The following is a 17,609-nucleotide window of genomic DNA, read 5'->3' as shown; positions in this document are numbered from 1 at the left end:
TAATCTTAGTTTATTTTTAGCAGGTAGAATATTCACATGACTCAAAAATCAATATGATAGAACATGCATATAGATGTCTCCATCCCACCTCTATCTCATCTAGCATATCACTACCACCACCCACAGTCTCTATTAATTTTTTTTTAAGTAGCCTTCAGAGTTTGTTTATGCAACTACAAGCAAATGTGAAGAAATATCTTAATTTTCTCTGTCTTATATAAAAGTAAGACAATAGATATGTTGTTCCGCTCCTTGCTTTTTTCGCTTAATTTATCCTGGAGAGCTTTTCATAGCAGATCTTAGAGGTCTTCATTGTTTTTTACAGTTATAAAGTATCATTGTGTATTAATAATCCCTAGCTGATGGACACTTGAGTTATTTCCAACTATTTCCAGTTATTTCCTGCGATTACATACAGGGCTGAAATGAATAAGCTTATATACAAGTCATTTCATATGTGTGCAGATATCTTTAGAGGGAAAAATCGCAGAAAAGGGATTGCTGAGTCAAAAGGCACATCGCCCCCACTGTGCCTTCTACAGCAATGCATGAAGCCTCGGTTTCCCACAGCCTCACCAACAGAGCATGCTGCCGGGCTTTGGGGATGTACAATATATTTGAAAAGAACTTGGATTTCATCCTGCTTTCTTTAAGCAGGATTACTTTCTTTTTATTTTATTGTGGTAAGAACACTTAACATGAGATCTACCCGCAACAGTGTTTTGTTTTTTAAAGAGAGTCAGCCTCTGGCTCTGTCACCCAGGATGGAGTGCAGTGGCACAATCACAGCTCTCTGTAACCTCAAACTCCTGGGCTCCAACCATCCTCCTACCTCAGCCTCCTGAGTAGCTAAGATCATAGGTACACACCATTATACCCGGCTAATTTTTATTTTTTGTAGAGATGGGGTCTCGCTATGTTGCCCAGACTAGTCTCAAACTTAACCTCAGGCAATCCTCCCACCTTTTCCTCCCAAAATGCTGAGATTACAGACATGAGCCACCACACCAGGCCTACCCTCAGCAGATTTTTAAGTGCACAATACAATATTGTTAACTATGGGCACAATGTTGTACAACAGCTCTCCTCTCTAGAACTTACTTTGTATCACTGAAAGTTTATATTCATTGATTACCAACTCCCCATGTCCCCCTACCCCTGTTCTTGGCAATCGCCATTCTGTTCTCTGCTTTGGTGGGTTTGACTATTTTAAATACATCATGTAAGTGGAATCACACAACATTTGTCCTTCTGTGACTGGATTATTTCATTTAGCATACTATGCTCAAAGTTCATCCATGTTGTTTCATATTGCAGTATTCCCTTCCTTTTTAAGGCTGAATAGTATTCCATTGTACGTATATGCCATGTTTACTTTACCCATTCATCCAGTCGTGAACATTTAGATTGTTTCCACATCTTGGCTATTGCAAATAGTGCTGCAATGACACCCTGATTTTAATTCTTTCGGACAAACCCCCAGAAGTGGAATTGCTAGGTCACATAAGCAGGCTTACTTTCATAGTATGTTAAACATCTCAGAATCCACCACCTGAGGTTCTAACCTCAGGTTATGGGCCCAGCACGCTTCTGCTGCTCTACTCTGCTATCTCTAACCTCAGGTTAGAACCTGAGGTAAAGTAGATTATGCAGCTCAGCCCCCTCATTTTTTAGGAATAAACCAAAAAGGAGAAGGATATAGCTAAGATCTGCTGGCCCACAGTGCAACAAGCATTCTTGGGTACCTATCACATGCATGGCGCCCCAGAGATGTATGAACAGTCTCTGTCCCAGGAGGGTAGACATGTGGCAAATACAAAAATCCCTAGTGACAATTCCCTTGTTGGAAGTGTTGATGCACATCTTTCTCTCTTGGCCATGCTTAAAGGATGGACTGCCTTGGTCAGAAATGAATTTTTCACCAGCCGGAAGGAATCTGGCTGATTTCCTCCTCCCAGGGGAGAGGTAGGGGTGGGGAAGGAAGAACAGCCTGCCATTGAGAATTCCCCTGGCTATTGTTTGAACAGAAGAATGAGGGTTCTGGGACTTCTTACAGCGACTTTTTTTTTTTTTTAAGTACAAATCTTTTTTTCTAAGAGTAAAAGCAATGCATTTTATTGAAGAAACTTTGGAAAATGCAGAAAAGCACAAAGAAGAAAATAAAGTTTATAATTATCCCATCACTTAGAGATCATTAGTCAACATTTAACGTCTTATTTTTCTAGCCTTCTTTCCATGGGGGGATATAGATGCGTATGATATATGTTTTGAGTCTTCTTCCTTTCTTTTAAAAAGACAATAGGATCACAGGGAACATAGAATTTTGTACTCTACCCATTGTTTTCCCATACCTTAAAAACTCTGAGGATAAACATAAAAAATATGTGTCAATTTTATAGGCAAAGATTGGATTTTATTTTTTGAATGTCTTTTATTACTAGGAAATTGAACATTTGTTCATGTGTTTATTGATCATTTGTATTTCTTATCTTATGAATTACCTATTCATGTTGTTTGTGTGTTTTTCCATGGGGTTGCTAGTCTTTTTCTTATTGATTTTTAAAAGTACTTTATATATTAAGGATATTAACCCTTTTTCATAGACCTTGCAAATATTTATCCTCAGTTGATTGTCTTTGAATTTTACTTTGCATTTTTTTTTTGCCATATAAAAGATGCAAAATTATATCTAGTTAAATATATCAATCTTCCCTTCATGCCATTTACTATTAACAGTTTGGTATATATTTTTCCAGACATTTTATATGCATATGCAAATATATCTATAAATATATATATAGTTAGATATATAAAGTTGTCCTGCACATTTGAGATGGTATCATGAAAACTATTCTATAACATGCTTATTTCAAATATTAGTATATTACAGATATCTTCTCATACAAGTATATAAAGATCTATAGAATATTTCATTGTATAAATTTAATATGTTATTAATTGGTTTTAAAATCTTATTTTTCATTTTTATATTTAAATATGGCAGTTTTCTGGTATCTGAAAGAAATAGAGACCTAGGTTTATTTATTCCACATAGTGAGCCAATTTTCCCAATAACATTTATAGAATATATTCTTTCCCCACTGATTTGAAATAACTTTGTCATATAGCAAACATCATTAAATGATAACTATCGTATATTAAATATACATATATTGAAAACTTGAGTTTCTCTCTGGATTTTCTATTTTTCTTCCTTATTTATTCCTAAATCAACTCCATATTGTTCTAGGTATTATAGCTTTATAATATATTTTAATATCTACAAAATCAATTCCATACCTATTTTATCTTTACCAGTATTGCCTTGGCTACATCTTTTTCTTTTATTTACCTATTTTTTGCATTTACCAAGCTTTAAAACAATGCTGTGAAGTTTCCAAAATATTTATTTAGAATTTTGTTTGGAATTATGCTAGATTAACAAATTACTTGAAGGTTTATTGACATCTTTGCAAAATGATTTTTTTATTTAAAAGCATTGTATGTCTCTCTCCATCTATTCAAGTTTCCTTCTTATATACATCAATAATGTTTTTTGTTTTGTTTTTATAATCTTGCATTTCATTCCCAGCTTATTCTTGGATATTTTACATTTTTTATTACAATTGTGAATGGGATCTTAAAAGTATACTTGATGACTACTATTAGTATGTAGGAAAGGACTGGTTGTGTGTACAATTTGTAACTGCTTATATTACTGAATATTAGTCTATTTGTTTTCAGTTGATTCTTTTTTGGATTCTCATGTAGGTGATCATGTTATTTGCAAAAAAAGGAAAAGAAAGAGGGTAGATGGTTTTATTTTTTCTTTTACTGTATTTACATTCAGTTTCTTTTCATTTCCTGTTACTTTAGTTAGAAGCAATTCTTGGATGTATCAAATACTATATACATTTTTCTTCTGGGACTCTATTGGGATTCTCTCTCTCTCTCTCTCTCTCTCTCTCTGTCTCTCTCTCTCCTTCCCTCCCTCCCTCCCTCCCTCCCTTCTTTTCCTCCAATATTTTCATCTCTTTATCCTTTCCTTCTGAGTCCTTGGAGATTTTCTTGGGCTTATCTTCACATTCTGATTTAATTTCCTATAGTATCTAATGTGTGGTTTGTTGCTTCTTTTGGATCTTGAAATGCAACAGTCAGTATTTTTATCTTTAAACTACTCACTTTTGAAAAGTTACCAGTGATTCCCCTCCCTCCATGTCTGCCCTTGAACAGCTGAATAGCACACAACTGTGGAATGTAATATTACCAAGTCACCCTACTCTATATCTATAGTATACTCATGTTCTCGTTTTCTTTTTTTTTTTTTTGAGACAGAGTCTCGCTTTGTTGTCCAGGCTAGAGTGAGTGCCGTGGCGTTAGCCTAGCTCACAGCAACCTCAAACTCCTGGCCTCAAGCGATCCTTCTGCCTCAGCCTCCCGAGTAGCTGGGACTACAGGCATGCGCCACCATGCCCGGCTAATTTTTTATATATATATCAGTTGGCCAATTAATTTCTTTCTATTTATAGTAGAGACGGGGTCTCGCTCTTGCTCAGGCTGGTTTTGAACTCCTGACCTTGAGCAATCCAGCCGCCTCGGCCTCCCAAGAGCTAGGATTACAGGCGTGAGCCACCGCGCCTGGCCTCATTTTCTTAAATGACTGTTTGACACCTTCTTCTCAAACTTCCTATAATCCCTCTTTCTCTGTGACCTGGCCTCTGATCCATTAGAAAATAGAAGCAAACAGAAGACGCCTTCCTCTTTTCCCACTACCACATCTTCCAGTTCTCTTGCACCTAAACCTGTATCCTCTGCTCCTACCTGAGACCCAGCCCTCCACTTCAGCTCTGGGTCCTGTCCCCTCCCGCCTTCCAGAGTTGGCTCTTTCAATGACCCTCTTCCTCCTCTCTGCCATGTACCTCCCTCTCTCCTAGATCATTTCCATTGGCGTGCAGAGATGCCTAACTATCATCCGTCTCTTAATAAAAAGATCTCTTGGCTTTTCCTTCTCTCTAGTAAGAGCCACTCCATGCCTCAGCTGTCCACACCAAAACTTCCCTTCTCATTATCATCTTTCGTAGCTACCTCCAGTTGCTCACCTCCCATCTCAGCTCGACTTATTCCCATCAAACCTCAGTCCTTTCTACTCCACTGAAACTGGCCTTGTCAAGATAAGGGTGATCTCCAAGTTGCCATATCTGTGTCCTCAACCAGCCTTGCCTTTCAGCAGCATTTGACACAGCTGGTCACTTTCTCCTCCTTAAGATGCTTTCTGTCTTGACTTTCATGCCACCTGCTCTGCAGCTGTTCCCCTCACCTTTTGGTCTCCACATGCCCTTTCCCAGAGTCTCCCGTCTTCTCCATGTTAGCATGTCCTAGAGTTCAGTCGTGAGACTTCTTTTCCTCTTTGTGTCGATTCTACAGATTTAAAGATCATCTAAATGTCAATGACTCTGAAACCTATCCATCCAGTCCTAATCTCTCCCTCAACCTACAGACTCTGACATACATACTAGATTATCTTCTCAGAGGCATTTCAAATGAACGTGCCTAAAACAACTCTCAGTGTGCCCCTTCCAACATCCTCCTCTGCAAGTCTTCTCTGTCCCATGAACTGGTCCCAGGTGCTCAACCAAAAACCCAGGAGTCATCTTCAATTTCCCTTTCTCCATCCCCTTCTCCCTGCCCTACTATCCAGATAATCCATCAGCAAACTCCATGGATTCTATCTAAAAATACTTCCCGAATCCATCTATTTGTTTCTGTCTCCATTGCTACCATCCTGGTCCAAGATACCATCATTCCTCACTGTACTGCTTACAAGGGTCTCTTAACTGGCCTCCTGGCTTCCTCTCTGGCCTTTGGCCAACCATTTATTTTCTACCCAGCAGCCCAAACAATCTCCTGAAAATCCTCCATGAATCAGAGGATATCACTGACCTGCTTAAAATCCTGCAATAGTTTTGTGTTGCACTTTGAATCAATTCCCACTCCTCACCCTGGCCTAGGAAGCCTTCTGTGGCCTTGCCCTGGCCACCTCTCCCACCCGCTGCATCCACTCTTGCCCATGCGTGTCCCTGGCCACAGGGGTGCTCTTTCTGTTCCTCAAAGCCTACCTCTTGCCCATCTGAAGGCCTTTGTGGCAGCTGCTTCCTCTTCCTGGGATGCTTACCACCTCTCATCCCACCCTGTTTTATTTTTGTCATAGACTAATCACAACTTGACGTTTCCTTGCTTATTTATTTATTTATTTTTATCATCTGTGTCTGTTACCTAGAATAAAAGCTTCCTGAAAGTACAGCTCTTACTGTCTTGTGCTCCATTGGCTTCCTAGCACCTGGAACAGCTGCTGGCAATAGTAGATGTTCAGTAAGTGGCTTGTTGAAGGGATGAATGAACCCTAGTGTCCCTTGCAGTTGGTATTGTTCCTGACACAGAGTGAGTTCTCACATGTTTGCTGAATTAACAGATAAGTCAGTACAACTACATTGGAAGCTTCTTGAGGGCAGAAGCCCTGTTTCAGGTTTCTTTATTTCCTCCACATCACCTAGCATGGTGCTAGGGACTCCCGGGTGCTTAGTAAATATGCCTGTTGGATTTATTCTTCCTCACAAAGGTAGAACCAAAATTCCTCCTCTCTACTTCTCTGCATGAACATGTGACACAAGAGAAATGAAAACAAAGAAGTGGGTAGGAAGCCCCAGTGGCTGTTCAGACATTCTTGGTTGGAATGGTGGTAAAAGGAGAGTCAGTCCCCTTGCTATTGCCCTACCATACTTCTAGCCGGGATGCTACATTACTGTTTGCTGTGTGTGTTGCAGGGCGCAAGCTATATCCTGGTGATGGTGGACCCAGATGCCCCTAGCAGGTCAGATCCCAGAAGCAGATTCTGGAGACATTGGCTGGTAACAGACATCAAGGTAAGCAGGCCACGAGGCACTTTCTGACTCTTGTGGGGTGGCTGGAAGGTTCTCATTCTGTGCAATTCTCGGCTCTCATTCAAGAGTGTTGGCAACTAGGACGAGCTGAGACTCCTGTGTCAGATTGGCCCCGGCACTCAGATGTCACAGCCCTCCCAAATTTCCTAACAATTTCAAAAAATGTCCCAGGGCTAGTGGTACACTGGCAAACCAGCTCTCGAGACAAGGGGACAAGAGGGAAAGCCCTGATTTCTAGTGTTTGCTGATTTTTATAATAGAAATAAATTCTCCCACCGTGGTCTATTTGACGTTCCCAGTGACTCACAGTTTCTGAGTTTAACTATTGGCTGCAGCACACTGCTGGATTTGGAGGCACCGAGGTGATTCTGTGAGGTCCTGTCCTGATGGGGCGAGGGGCATGGAAGAGGTGTGGTGATTTCCTTTTCTTTGTACAGAAATAAGTGGCTGCCCCTCATCTTTGTGTCTTTGTTGTCACCGTAGTTGCGAAGGAGCCTGGCTCACCCTTTGCACAGTAGGTTCATCAGATTTGGTCGATTGTTGGTGGACATTATGTGGCTCTATTGCCAGACAAGTTTTGGATACTCAGGGTTGAACTGAGTTGATCCAATTTCTCACTGACGTGCTTTTTGGAGCTTTTACTATCCTAACATGCCCTATATAATATGCACTTATTTCCCAATCTCATTTGATTCTTGAATCTTTTGTTAGTGAGTGCCTGGCAGTGCATTTTGGGAAAGTCCACACTAGCCCCAAATATTTACAAATCTTTGCCTAGAAAACCCACAGATGGCCTTTGCAAAGAGCATGCAAAGACACCAACCCTGCAAGATGATGGGAACCCAGAACTGGAAAAGCTAAGTTTGGGTCAGGTTTGGATCTTGGATGGTTACGAACTCAGTGACCTCTGTGGACTTTTGTCTATGTCCATAATATGGGAACCGTGCTACTGACTTTGTGTGGTTGTCTTGATGAGCCAATGGGATAACACATTGAGAGCACTTTGGAAAACAGAGAATTCCACAACTATAAGGAGTTTGTGTTTTTCCTTTAGCGCTATGGGCAGAGGAAGGGGTGTTAGTCTGAACTAGCTATTGACTCTCCTGTGCAGGGCAGAGACTCTCACCGCCACTGAGTGGGGTGAGAGGAGTTACCCTGGCAACAATCCCATGGCCCCGTGATCCAGGCCCTTCCCAGCAAGCTCAGGTGCACAGCCCTCCTCAGCCCTCCTTAGTGGCTATGGCCCTGGAAGGGGCTTCCCCAGGGGAGACTCAAGCAGCAGCTTCTGGGGCAATGCCAGAGCTGGTCTCCTTACTGTACACACTTCCCCAGCCGAGCACCCCACCTGGCAAAGAGCTCTGGAAACAGCACAAACACGCAAAGGGGCTGGGATGGGGGAGCAGAAGGCACAACAGGGGGAGATACAGCATCTCCCCCAGTCTAGGGCATTGCTGTTTTCTGGGCTTGGGCCTCCCTAGAAGTCACAGGGGATGAAACGCTCAAGAGAGGAGTGTTCCTCTGAAGGTCATGTTCCCAGTCTGCCCCACACATCCAGGGCTTCCTGCGACAGGGCTCTACTGGGCATTTCAGATGCCAGAGTGCAAGAGCAGTTATGGATGGGATGATTTCAGAGTCGAGGGGCCTTGGGACCATGAGGTTGCCTCTCTGCCAAGCCTGAAGGCCCCCCACCCCTTCACCCCTACACTTAGGATGGACCTTTCACATGAGCTCTGTGCTGCAAACATGGGTTTGGCCTCAGCAGCCAAGCTTAGAAGCAGGGCGGGTGGCAGGTGGCAGCTGTCAGGCAAGGCTGCTAAGACACAGAGCTTACAAGAGCCACCTGCCCGGGTGAGGCCCTCGGCCTTCCCGCTCAGGCCGGAGGAGGCTTGGGCTTCAGTCGCATTTTCACCCCCCTCCCCTCATCTGAGTGTCCGGCAGGAAGTGGCAGCTACAGCCACTGGCCCTGCCCACCTGCCTCCAAATTCCGCCAGCCACAGAGACCGTGTCAACCCAATTCATTCAGATCTCAGGTTCTGGACTTTGACCAAAGGAAGAGAGGGCTCAAATCAAACCCAGAGCACTTCCTTTGTGTTGCTGTTTGTGGTTGCTGAGTGGATCTCAAACAGTAGAGGGCATTCAAATCAGTAGGCGAGCTTGTTAAAATGGAGATTGCTGGGCACCACTGTGCCCGCTGAACTTGCACTTCACTTGGTCTCAAGAGAACCATCCACATTTACCAAGCATCCAGGAGTCAGAAGCTTGCAGGAAGACCCAGAGTCCAGTGTTGGGAGGCCTTGGTCATTGTTCACATCACTCCCTTGTGGAACGATTTTTAAGTGAAAAGCCTTTTTGAAACTTTTGAAGCTGGTAGTCACTTTGTGAACTAGGCGCTATCCCCATTTCATAGATGAGGAAGGCAACCTAGAGAGGTTGAATGAGGCAGCCTCTTGGCTGGCAGGTTATAGAGGTGAGTCTTCAATCCACGGCCCAACTCCAAACCACAGGCCCTTCCTGCTGTGTCCTGAGATCTCTTCCATCTCTCACATCGACTCCACTGTGACAAGGAGCCACCATGCCCCCTCTGTAAGATGGGAAACATCATCTCTGTGGTTCCCCCCATCCCCCCACCCACCAGCTTACTCCCTTACTCAGGGCTCTAGTTCTGACAACCGTTTATAGATAGATGCTTCCAGGGAACCCTCCTCAGGGAACACTATCTTGCTAAATAAAACATACCTAGTAAGTGTTTTGAACCTCATAAAACTACACCCTACATACCATTATTATCGAAGCAGCCTCAGCAATAAAGCATCCCATAAAGTTACTGCAGATGTAGCGTGCCATTTGCCCCGTGATTCACAATGACCACAGAAGTAAACTTGGTGGAACTTAGGCTGGCCTTGACATTAGGGGTGCAGGTCTTATTGGATGGAGGACCAGGCCATGGCCAGCAGAACCTCTCAGGGGGGATAATTTTTTGACAGGCTATCCAGGTTGAAATAGGACAGAAAACAGTTCTTAGGAATACAGGAAACATCTGTAGCTTCTCCATCCCCTTCCCCAGAGAGAGGCTGGCAGTGTCTGGCATAAAGTAGAATAAAGCTCTAGACCTATAGACAACTTAAATAAAAGCTAGGAGTTAGCCAGACACGGTGGCTTGCACCTATAATCCTAGCACTCTGGGAGTCTGAGGCAAAAGGATCACTTGAGCTCAGGAGTTTGAGACCAGCTTGAGCAAGAGTAAGACCCCATCTCTACTAAAAATACAAAAAGTAGCTAGGTGTTGAGGTGTGCCTCTGTAGTCCCAGCTACTTGGGAGGCTGAGGCAGGAAAATTGCTTGAGCCCAGGAGTTTAAGACCAGCCAGGGTGATATAGCAAGACCCTATTAAAAAAAAAAAAAAAAGAGCGAGGACTGTGTAGCCAGACTGCTGTGGTTCAAATCCCTAATCCACCATTAATAGCTGTGTGACCTTGGGCTACTTGCTCAACCTCTCTGTGTCTCAATATACTCATTTGTAAAGTGGAGATACTAATAGCCCCTACCTCACACTGCTGTTATGAAGCTAACCTGAGTTATTTTAAGTAAGTGCTCAGAACAATACCCAGAACACATAGTAAGCCCTATATAATTGCTTGCTATTAAGTTATTATTATCACTGTAAGTCGAGCATCTAGCTACACTGGGGTTACAAATGCAAACAAAATAGAGGAAGGTTCTGCCTGCACAGGGCTTCTATTCTCTAGAGAGACCAAGGAAGGAGTCTGCAGCCCAGTGGTGGTATTATGAGGGCCCTGGGGGCTTCCTAGGGGTAGAACTTCTATACCTATGGGTTCCCATTAGCTCAGGAACAGGACTAGGTTTCAGTTCCCAAACCTGGCCAGACTAGAGCAGGCAGGGACTCACACATAAAGCGTGCTGTCCTTTTTGGCCCCCTCTTTGGAACTTTCTCATCGAGCGAAAGAGATTTCTAACAGAATATTGACAGATAACATCTTTCTCCCCCACCGATGTCCTCAGCTTTTCCTTCAAGATATTTTTCAGTTCTGATTCAATCTAGCTAATAATCTTTATGCTGAAGGCTTATTAAGATATCAATTAATTTGCATCATTCATTTCAGAAGAAACACTTATTGGTTCATCTTTTATTTGTCTCTGAAATTACTGCTCAGGGCTTTTCATGCAGACATTTTCATTAGACATTTTATTGTTAATGGGAATATTGAACACAGGAAGATGGTATATTAATACTTTCCACAAAGAATATCATGATTGGTGACAAAGAACGCTGAGAACAATTAAGGAGACAAGAGTACCTTTTTTCTTCCAAAAAAGAAAATCTTCCTAGAAACCATCAATGATTCTAAAATTTGCCCTGAATATCTTTTTTGTTTTAAGAAAGAAAAGGCAACCAGCAAGTTCATGTTTCCTTTTCATTCAGTGCCCTCAACCTTTGGCAACTGTAAATGCAACCAATTTTGGGTTGAATTAAAAGGGCCTCTACGGGGTCATTATTCTGTCTACTTTTCTATAGGGTTAAATTTTTCCATAATTAGAGATATTTTTAAGGACCTCTAAGTGTGTTAGGTGAATAAGACAAATAGGAAACCCAATAACCAGGGCAGGGTTACAGCTCCCGCTTTCTAGCCGTGTGGTTGGCATGTGCCAGGACACTCGGGTTGGAGTGAACGAGCGAGCCCATTGCTGAGCAAGTCGCCTGACCTCCCTGGACAGCAATTTCTCCTCTGTAAAACCGACAGAAATCCTCACTCTTCAGGATTGAGACAAGGAAAAAGGAAATTACATGTGCAAAGAGGAGAAGCCTCCCTGGAGAGAGGCACTATAGAAAGTGCATGTCTATCCTTGTTCCTAATCAGTGGAACCACTGATCCTGTCGCCATTTAAATATACACAATGTGATTTTCTGCATACCCAGAACTCAGCTAGCGATAAACAGAATAAACGATCTTTATCTGAACCACAAGTTCAGATGAAGAGGGTCAACCCAAGGAAATGGGATTAATATTTATTTATTTATTGAGAGCTGTATTTTCCATTTTACCGCCGATATCGTGCAGTTACCAGTGAGGATCCATTTTACATAATAAACAACTGAAACACATGACGTATGCTCCCTTAGAGCATGTAGCTTCAGATGTATGGGCCATCAAGATCATTTGTGGTGGGGACAATGCAGAGGTGGCCCTGGTTGTGAACCAGACTTGTGCAAGGCCGCTGTGAAGGGAAAGGAGTCTGGACTTTAGACTCAGATGAACCAGAGGAGGTTCCAGGCTCAGTTTCTTCACAACTAAAATGGGCATGATAATGAAATCTGTTTCAGGGTCCAGTGAGATTAAGGCTCCTGACACAGACTTGTATGACCTTGATAAATATGCTTCTCTCCCTGATCACCCCTCACTCTGATATCCCTTAGACAATTGGACTCATGTTTTACAAGTAAAAATTCCAAGCAATGGCCAGCACAGCTCACCCCTCTGCTTTCTTAGTCCAGATGGATTCAGGCCCAGCCAGGAGGGCCTAGCACAACCCAGGCTTGCTTTGGTGGAGGCAGCCAGTCCCATCTTCTATCCTCTGGGGATTGCCCTGTGACCCCCGGGACCAGCGCAGGCCCCCTGGAGTCATCCCAGACCACAGCCATGCATGAGGCTGGGCTGCACGTGGTGGGCAGACCCACAGTGTGCACCCCATGTTCAAGGCCATAGCCCTTTCCTCCCTAACACTTCCCACCTCTATTTTTTAACACAAGCCGGCACCCCTCGCCAGCTCCTTATCACTCAGCCCCATTCTCCTGTCATTGTCCCACCACAGAGATGCCTTTGCTCCCATTCAAAATAATTTAAATAAAATGTTGCTACAAAGTGGAATATTATCTTTTGATGAATGTTTTTAAAGCCCTTTAGGTTTTCATGGTAATTTGCGATGTGAAATTATTTGGAGATAAGAGCCAAATTAGCTCTCGTATGCTGAGGTCGCTGTGTCCTGTTATCCATGTGAGCAGTGTTTAAATATAATCAGCCCTTAGACTAATGCAGCATAATTGTTCATTTGAAATAGCTTTTTTTACTCCATTCAATGAGTCATTAAAATATTCAAGGGATAATGCAGTGAATTGGAAATGAATTTATCATATTATCCCATACATACTGTAGTGCTTCAGGTAACTAAGGAGAAAAAGAGAGAGTGAGAGAGAGAGAAAGAGAGAGAGAAAATATGAATGCAAGGTATCCAGGCAGGAAGGGAGCCAGTATGTATAGGAATATGGTAAACAAAGCTCTTTAGTTGGTTTATGGCAAGCATGTATAGAAAGGCTGACTAGGAGGAGTGAAAAAGAAAGAAAATGCTGTTCTTCGAGGAGGTCTCTCTCTCTCTCTCTCTCTCCCTCTCTCTCTCTCTCTCTCTCTCTCTCTCTCTCTCTCTCTCTCTCCCTCTCTCTCCCTCAGCACTCAGATTCTGTGCTCCAACTCAGCTCCGCTGTTAACTTATTTTTATCAAATATGTTTATATCAGAAAGTCGTTATGGAAACCAATTCTGCCATCCAGGAGAATTCCTGGATCAGGCAGAAAACTAATTCTCTCTCTTTCTTCCTCTCTCTCTCTCTCCCCCCCTCCCTTTTTCTCTCCCCATCTCTCTCTCTTTCACACACACACACACACACACACACACACACACCCATAAGATACCCCAAAAGGAGCAGCACAGTCTGCTCGCCCAACTCTGCACTGGGCTCTGAGTGGCAGAGGGTGGAGCCCGGCTCCGCGTCATGGGCAAAGCTGTAAGATGAATAAGACTGAGACCAACAGTCCTCCTCCACCCTTGCTCTGACATGAAGAACCTGGCCATGTCACTGTCCACTGAGCCTTGGTCACCCACCCCTGAGCAGATGCTCTTAGGAGGAGGTGGTGGGGGCAGGGCTGTGGCTGGCAGCATCTTTGAGCACAATGATCCTTTCTTGATCTCAGAAAGTTCTAACCATTTATGTTGTTTATATGACACCTGGAATAATGTCTTCTGGCCATGCTAGTTTAAGAGGGATAGTGACCAGCGTGAGGAAAGCAACCAGCATGGTGAGATTCTGTAGAAACTGTGTCAGGCCAGTGACAACCAGAAGTAGGGAAGGTTAGCCTACTGGAACAACCTGGAAGCATGGAATGAGCTGCCATTGCAGAATCGAGGAAATCTCATTGGAAAACAGACAGGTCCTGCTCTACTCTATCAGCAGAATCAGAACCGAAGGGTAAAGTTTTACAAGGAAACAGATTTTGGCCCCACATGAAGAAGAACTTTCTAAGAATCTGAACCACCTAGGAACTGAGCACATACCCCACAGAGGAGCACATTCCTTATCACTAAAAGTAATTATTCACAGGTTGACCCAGGGGATTTCCTCACTGGGTAGAGACGAGTGTAGATGACCTGTAAGATGTGCCCCTTGGCACCTCCAAACAATGTCTCCGCCTGCCATATTTCCTCTCCTGGCCAGAGAGACACTCTTCTTATAGTTATGGCCATAAAACATATCACCACCACCAACAATAACAATTAAAGAAGAAAGAATAAAAAGGATGGAGGCAAAAGAAAGAAGAAAAATAAGAAAAAACATTTGCGTACTTGATAAGCCAGGCTCTGCACTTCCCACAAACGTCTCACATCGTCCTCACAAAAGCCCTAAGAGGAAGTCAATAGAGAGAGGAAAACTGAGGCCCAGAGTGGGAAGCAACTTGCCCGAGATGTCACAGCTACCCAGTGGCTGCCTGAGATTTGACCCCAAAGCTTATACGCATACTGCTGTGGCCATATTGTCTCTCTAGAGTCTAGGCAGGTTCCATACCCGCTACCTAGGCCCAGCCCGTGTGACAGTTTACATTAGGGCCAAGGTGTGGGTGCTGAGAGGCAGTGGTGCTGGTGTGAAGGGTATGGTTTGAGGCTGGTGGCCCCTCTACCTTTAACCACACCCACCTCAACCATGGCACAGCCCTAGACCTCAGCCTCCAATTGCAATGTGGACACAGGAGGTTGTGTCTCCTGCTCACTGTGAGCACAGAGTTTACCTCCCTGAGTTTGTCACCTCGCCTGTATGAGGAGACTAACATTGACCTCACAGGATTATTGAGGATTCAATGAAGGACAATTTGTAAAATGCCCAGCACGTAGCGCCTGGCACTTAGAGTTGCTATGTATATACTGGTTCTCTACTCCTTCCTCGTCTGTCACTCTAAATTCTCCATAGGAAGCTTAGATATAGAACATATGTCACCCTTGAGAGGTAGGACAGGGCCTGGCCAGGAGAATGAGCTGCCCATGTGGTTATCAATTAAAAGACCTAGGGGGAGAGAAGCCACCAGTAGGCATCAGACTTAACAGGGAAGTGTCAGGACCAGCTGTTTGATCTGCACTGCGCTAGCACTGTGGCTATTTAATAGAATAAAATAAAAATAAATAAATAGTTGATGAATATATGTTAGGAATTTAAAATGTGGTTTTTCTGCTGCCCAGTTGGACAGACAATGCCAACATATAGGAAATAATTAGAGCGCAATACTCAGTTGTTTAGAGTCAGCTCTAAGTGGGCCCATTAGACTCAGAGAGCTGGGAGAGTTGCAAGCACCCAGACAACTCCTCCTCCTTCAAGGCTCAGCTCAGAAGTCACCTCCGCCGCCACAAGGCTTGCACTGACACCCCCAGACTGAGTCAGTCCTGCCTGTGCTCCTGCCACACTCAGGCAAACCTCAATTAGCGACCTCATTATTATTTATGCATCTCTTTTGCCTCGTAGACCATGAGTTCCTGGAGAACGGAAATCTATCTTACTCTTACTATATCCCCAGCACCTACCACAGTGCCCAGAACATAGAAGGCCCTCCGTAAATGTTGAACGAATGTATGAATAAAGGCCTGAAGGAAAGAGTGAATAAAAGAATGAAGGAAGGGATGGATGGATGGAGGTTGGGTAGGTGGAGGATGGAAGGTGGAGAGATATGGTGTCACTGTGTGATGACTTCACAGTGGAGAGAGGAGTTGACCTTGGCCTTGAATTATAAGCAGGCCTGGAAAAGTCAGAGGATATAAGAGATTGCATTTCAGGAAGGGAACAGCATAACTAAAAGCTCAACATCTGAATGGGGTAGACAAAAGAATCATGAACATAAAATTAAAAGCCAAGATGGCTGAGTCAATGGAGGCCCTCATCACTTGTCTCTAGATTATTATTGCAAAAACCTAACTGGTTCCCCTCCTATAACCTCACTCCCTACAAAAATATCAACCTTTCCTTCATGGGATGGTTTTTCTAAAATATAGACAAGATAATGTTACTTTCCTATTTGCAGCCCTGCAATGACTCTGCAGTATCTCAAGACAAAGTCCCATCTCCCCAGAGTGTCATTCAAGGCCTTTGAGGCTCTGGCCTCTTCCTCCTCCCCCAGGCCCCACAGTCTCCTGCTGATCTGCTTATGGGGTCTCTGCTGTCATGTCTCTGTGGACTATTACTTGCTTTCTCCCCTGTTCCTCAAAGCCCTTCTGCAGTTTGCAAATACATGGTTGCTTTAAACAAGTTAAGATCTCTAGGTGACTTACAGCTTCCAGGTCCAGAAAGAACTTAGATTTGCAATCATGAAATCATTTCCAGAAATAGGAAAGGAAAATGTGGATTCCTGAATTTAGGCTGGTGAATAGAATATTAATCCTCATCAAAATTGAAAAACAGTTTAATAAGCAGATGGTCTGAGACAACATACAAAAAAAAACCCAGTGAACATTTGGAGTCAGCATAGGTTCACCAAAAACAAGTCACACTTGACCACTCAGTTGTCTTTGTTGGTAAATGCTGATCCTTTGGACTAGGAAAAAACTGTCAGTAGGCACAGCAGAACTTGACACAAAGCATTAGACCAAGTTAGTAGCCTTGTGGGCAAGGGGGAGAGATAAGGCTTCAACGACTATTGTGTTAGGTGAGTTGATGGCTTGTTAACATATCATTCCTGAAGAGTGTTGACAGATGATTTAGGATCAATCCTAAAGTTTGTCCCTGGTGACAGGCCACAGGCTCTAGGATGAGCCTCACCTTATTCAGTATTTTTGTTGATAGCATGCTCACCAAATTTGCAGGTCACACTAAGTTTCAAGGAATAGCTAACATGATGGGTAACACAAAACAGTTAATTTTGGCAAATCAGAAGATGTGCTTGCACTAAAAAAATTAAATTCAATAGGAATTAATCTAAAGTTCTATATTTGGATTCCAAATCAATTGCAAACACACAGAATGGGGAAGATGTGGCATGCCAGGGGTTCATGAGGGGAAAAGATCAAGAGGAGTTTTAGTTAGTTTATAAGCTAATTTTAATCTAAATTTTAAGCTGGTAATAGAGTGTCAAACCATAATGCAGTAGTTAAGACAGTTAATATAATCTTAGGTCACAGCAGTAGAAGTAGAGGCTTTAGATCATTGAGGAGTTAGAACTCTCCTTCTGTGTGCTGGTCAGACCACTTCATTCATTCGTTCATTCATTCACTCAGCATGTGCTCACCACATCTTAGGCCACAGGTTTCATTCCACACTGCAGATCAAAAGATCATAGGATCAAATCCCTTCTGTTAAGGATCAGTAACAGTCTGGTGAGGGCAGCGGAGGAAAAAAATCAATGACTCCAG

General features: G+C 43.3%; 1 protein-coding gene across 1 annotated transcript in view; it reads left to right on the top strand.

Annotated features, from left to right (window-relative positions):
• The window catches only part of PEBP4 (phosphatidylethanolamine binding protein 4), a 196,608-nt gene that overhangs the window by 99,462 nt on the left and 79,537 nt on the right, over window positions 1-17,609 (top strand). Inside the window, exon 4 of the mRNA XM_075997215.1 lies at window positions 6,822-6,920. Coding sequence (XP_075853330.1) covers window positions 6,822-6,920 — 99 coding nt within the window. The remainder of the gene's footprint in view (window positions 1-6,821; window positions 6,921-17,609) is intronic.

This window comes from Microcebus murinus, chromosome 24, assembly GCF_040939455.1.
Source record: "Microcebus murinus isolate Inina chromosome 24, M.murinus_Inina_mat1.0, whole genome shotgun sequence".
Taxonomy (NCBI): Eukaryota; Metazoa; Chordata; class Mammalia; order Primates; family Cheirogaleidae; genus Microcebus; species Microcebus murinus.
This window is presented reverse-complemented; position numbering and strand designations above follow the sequence as displayed.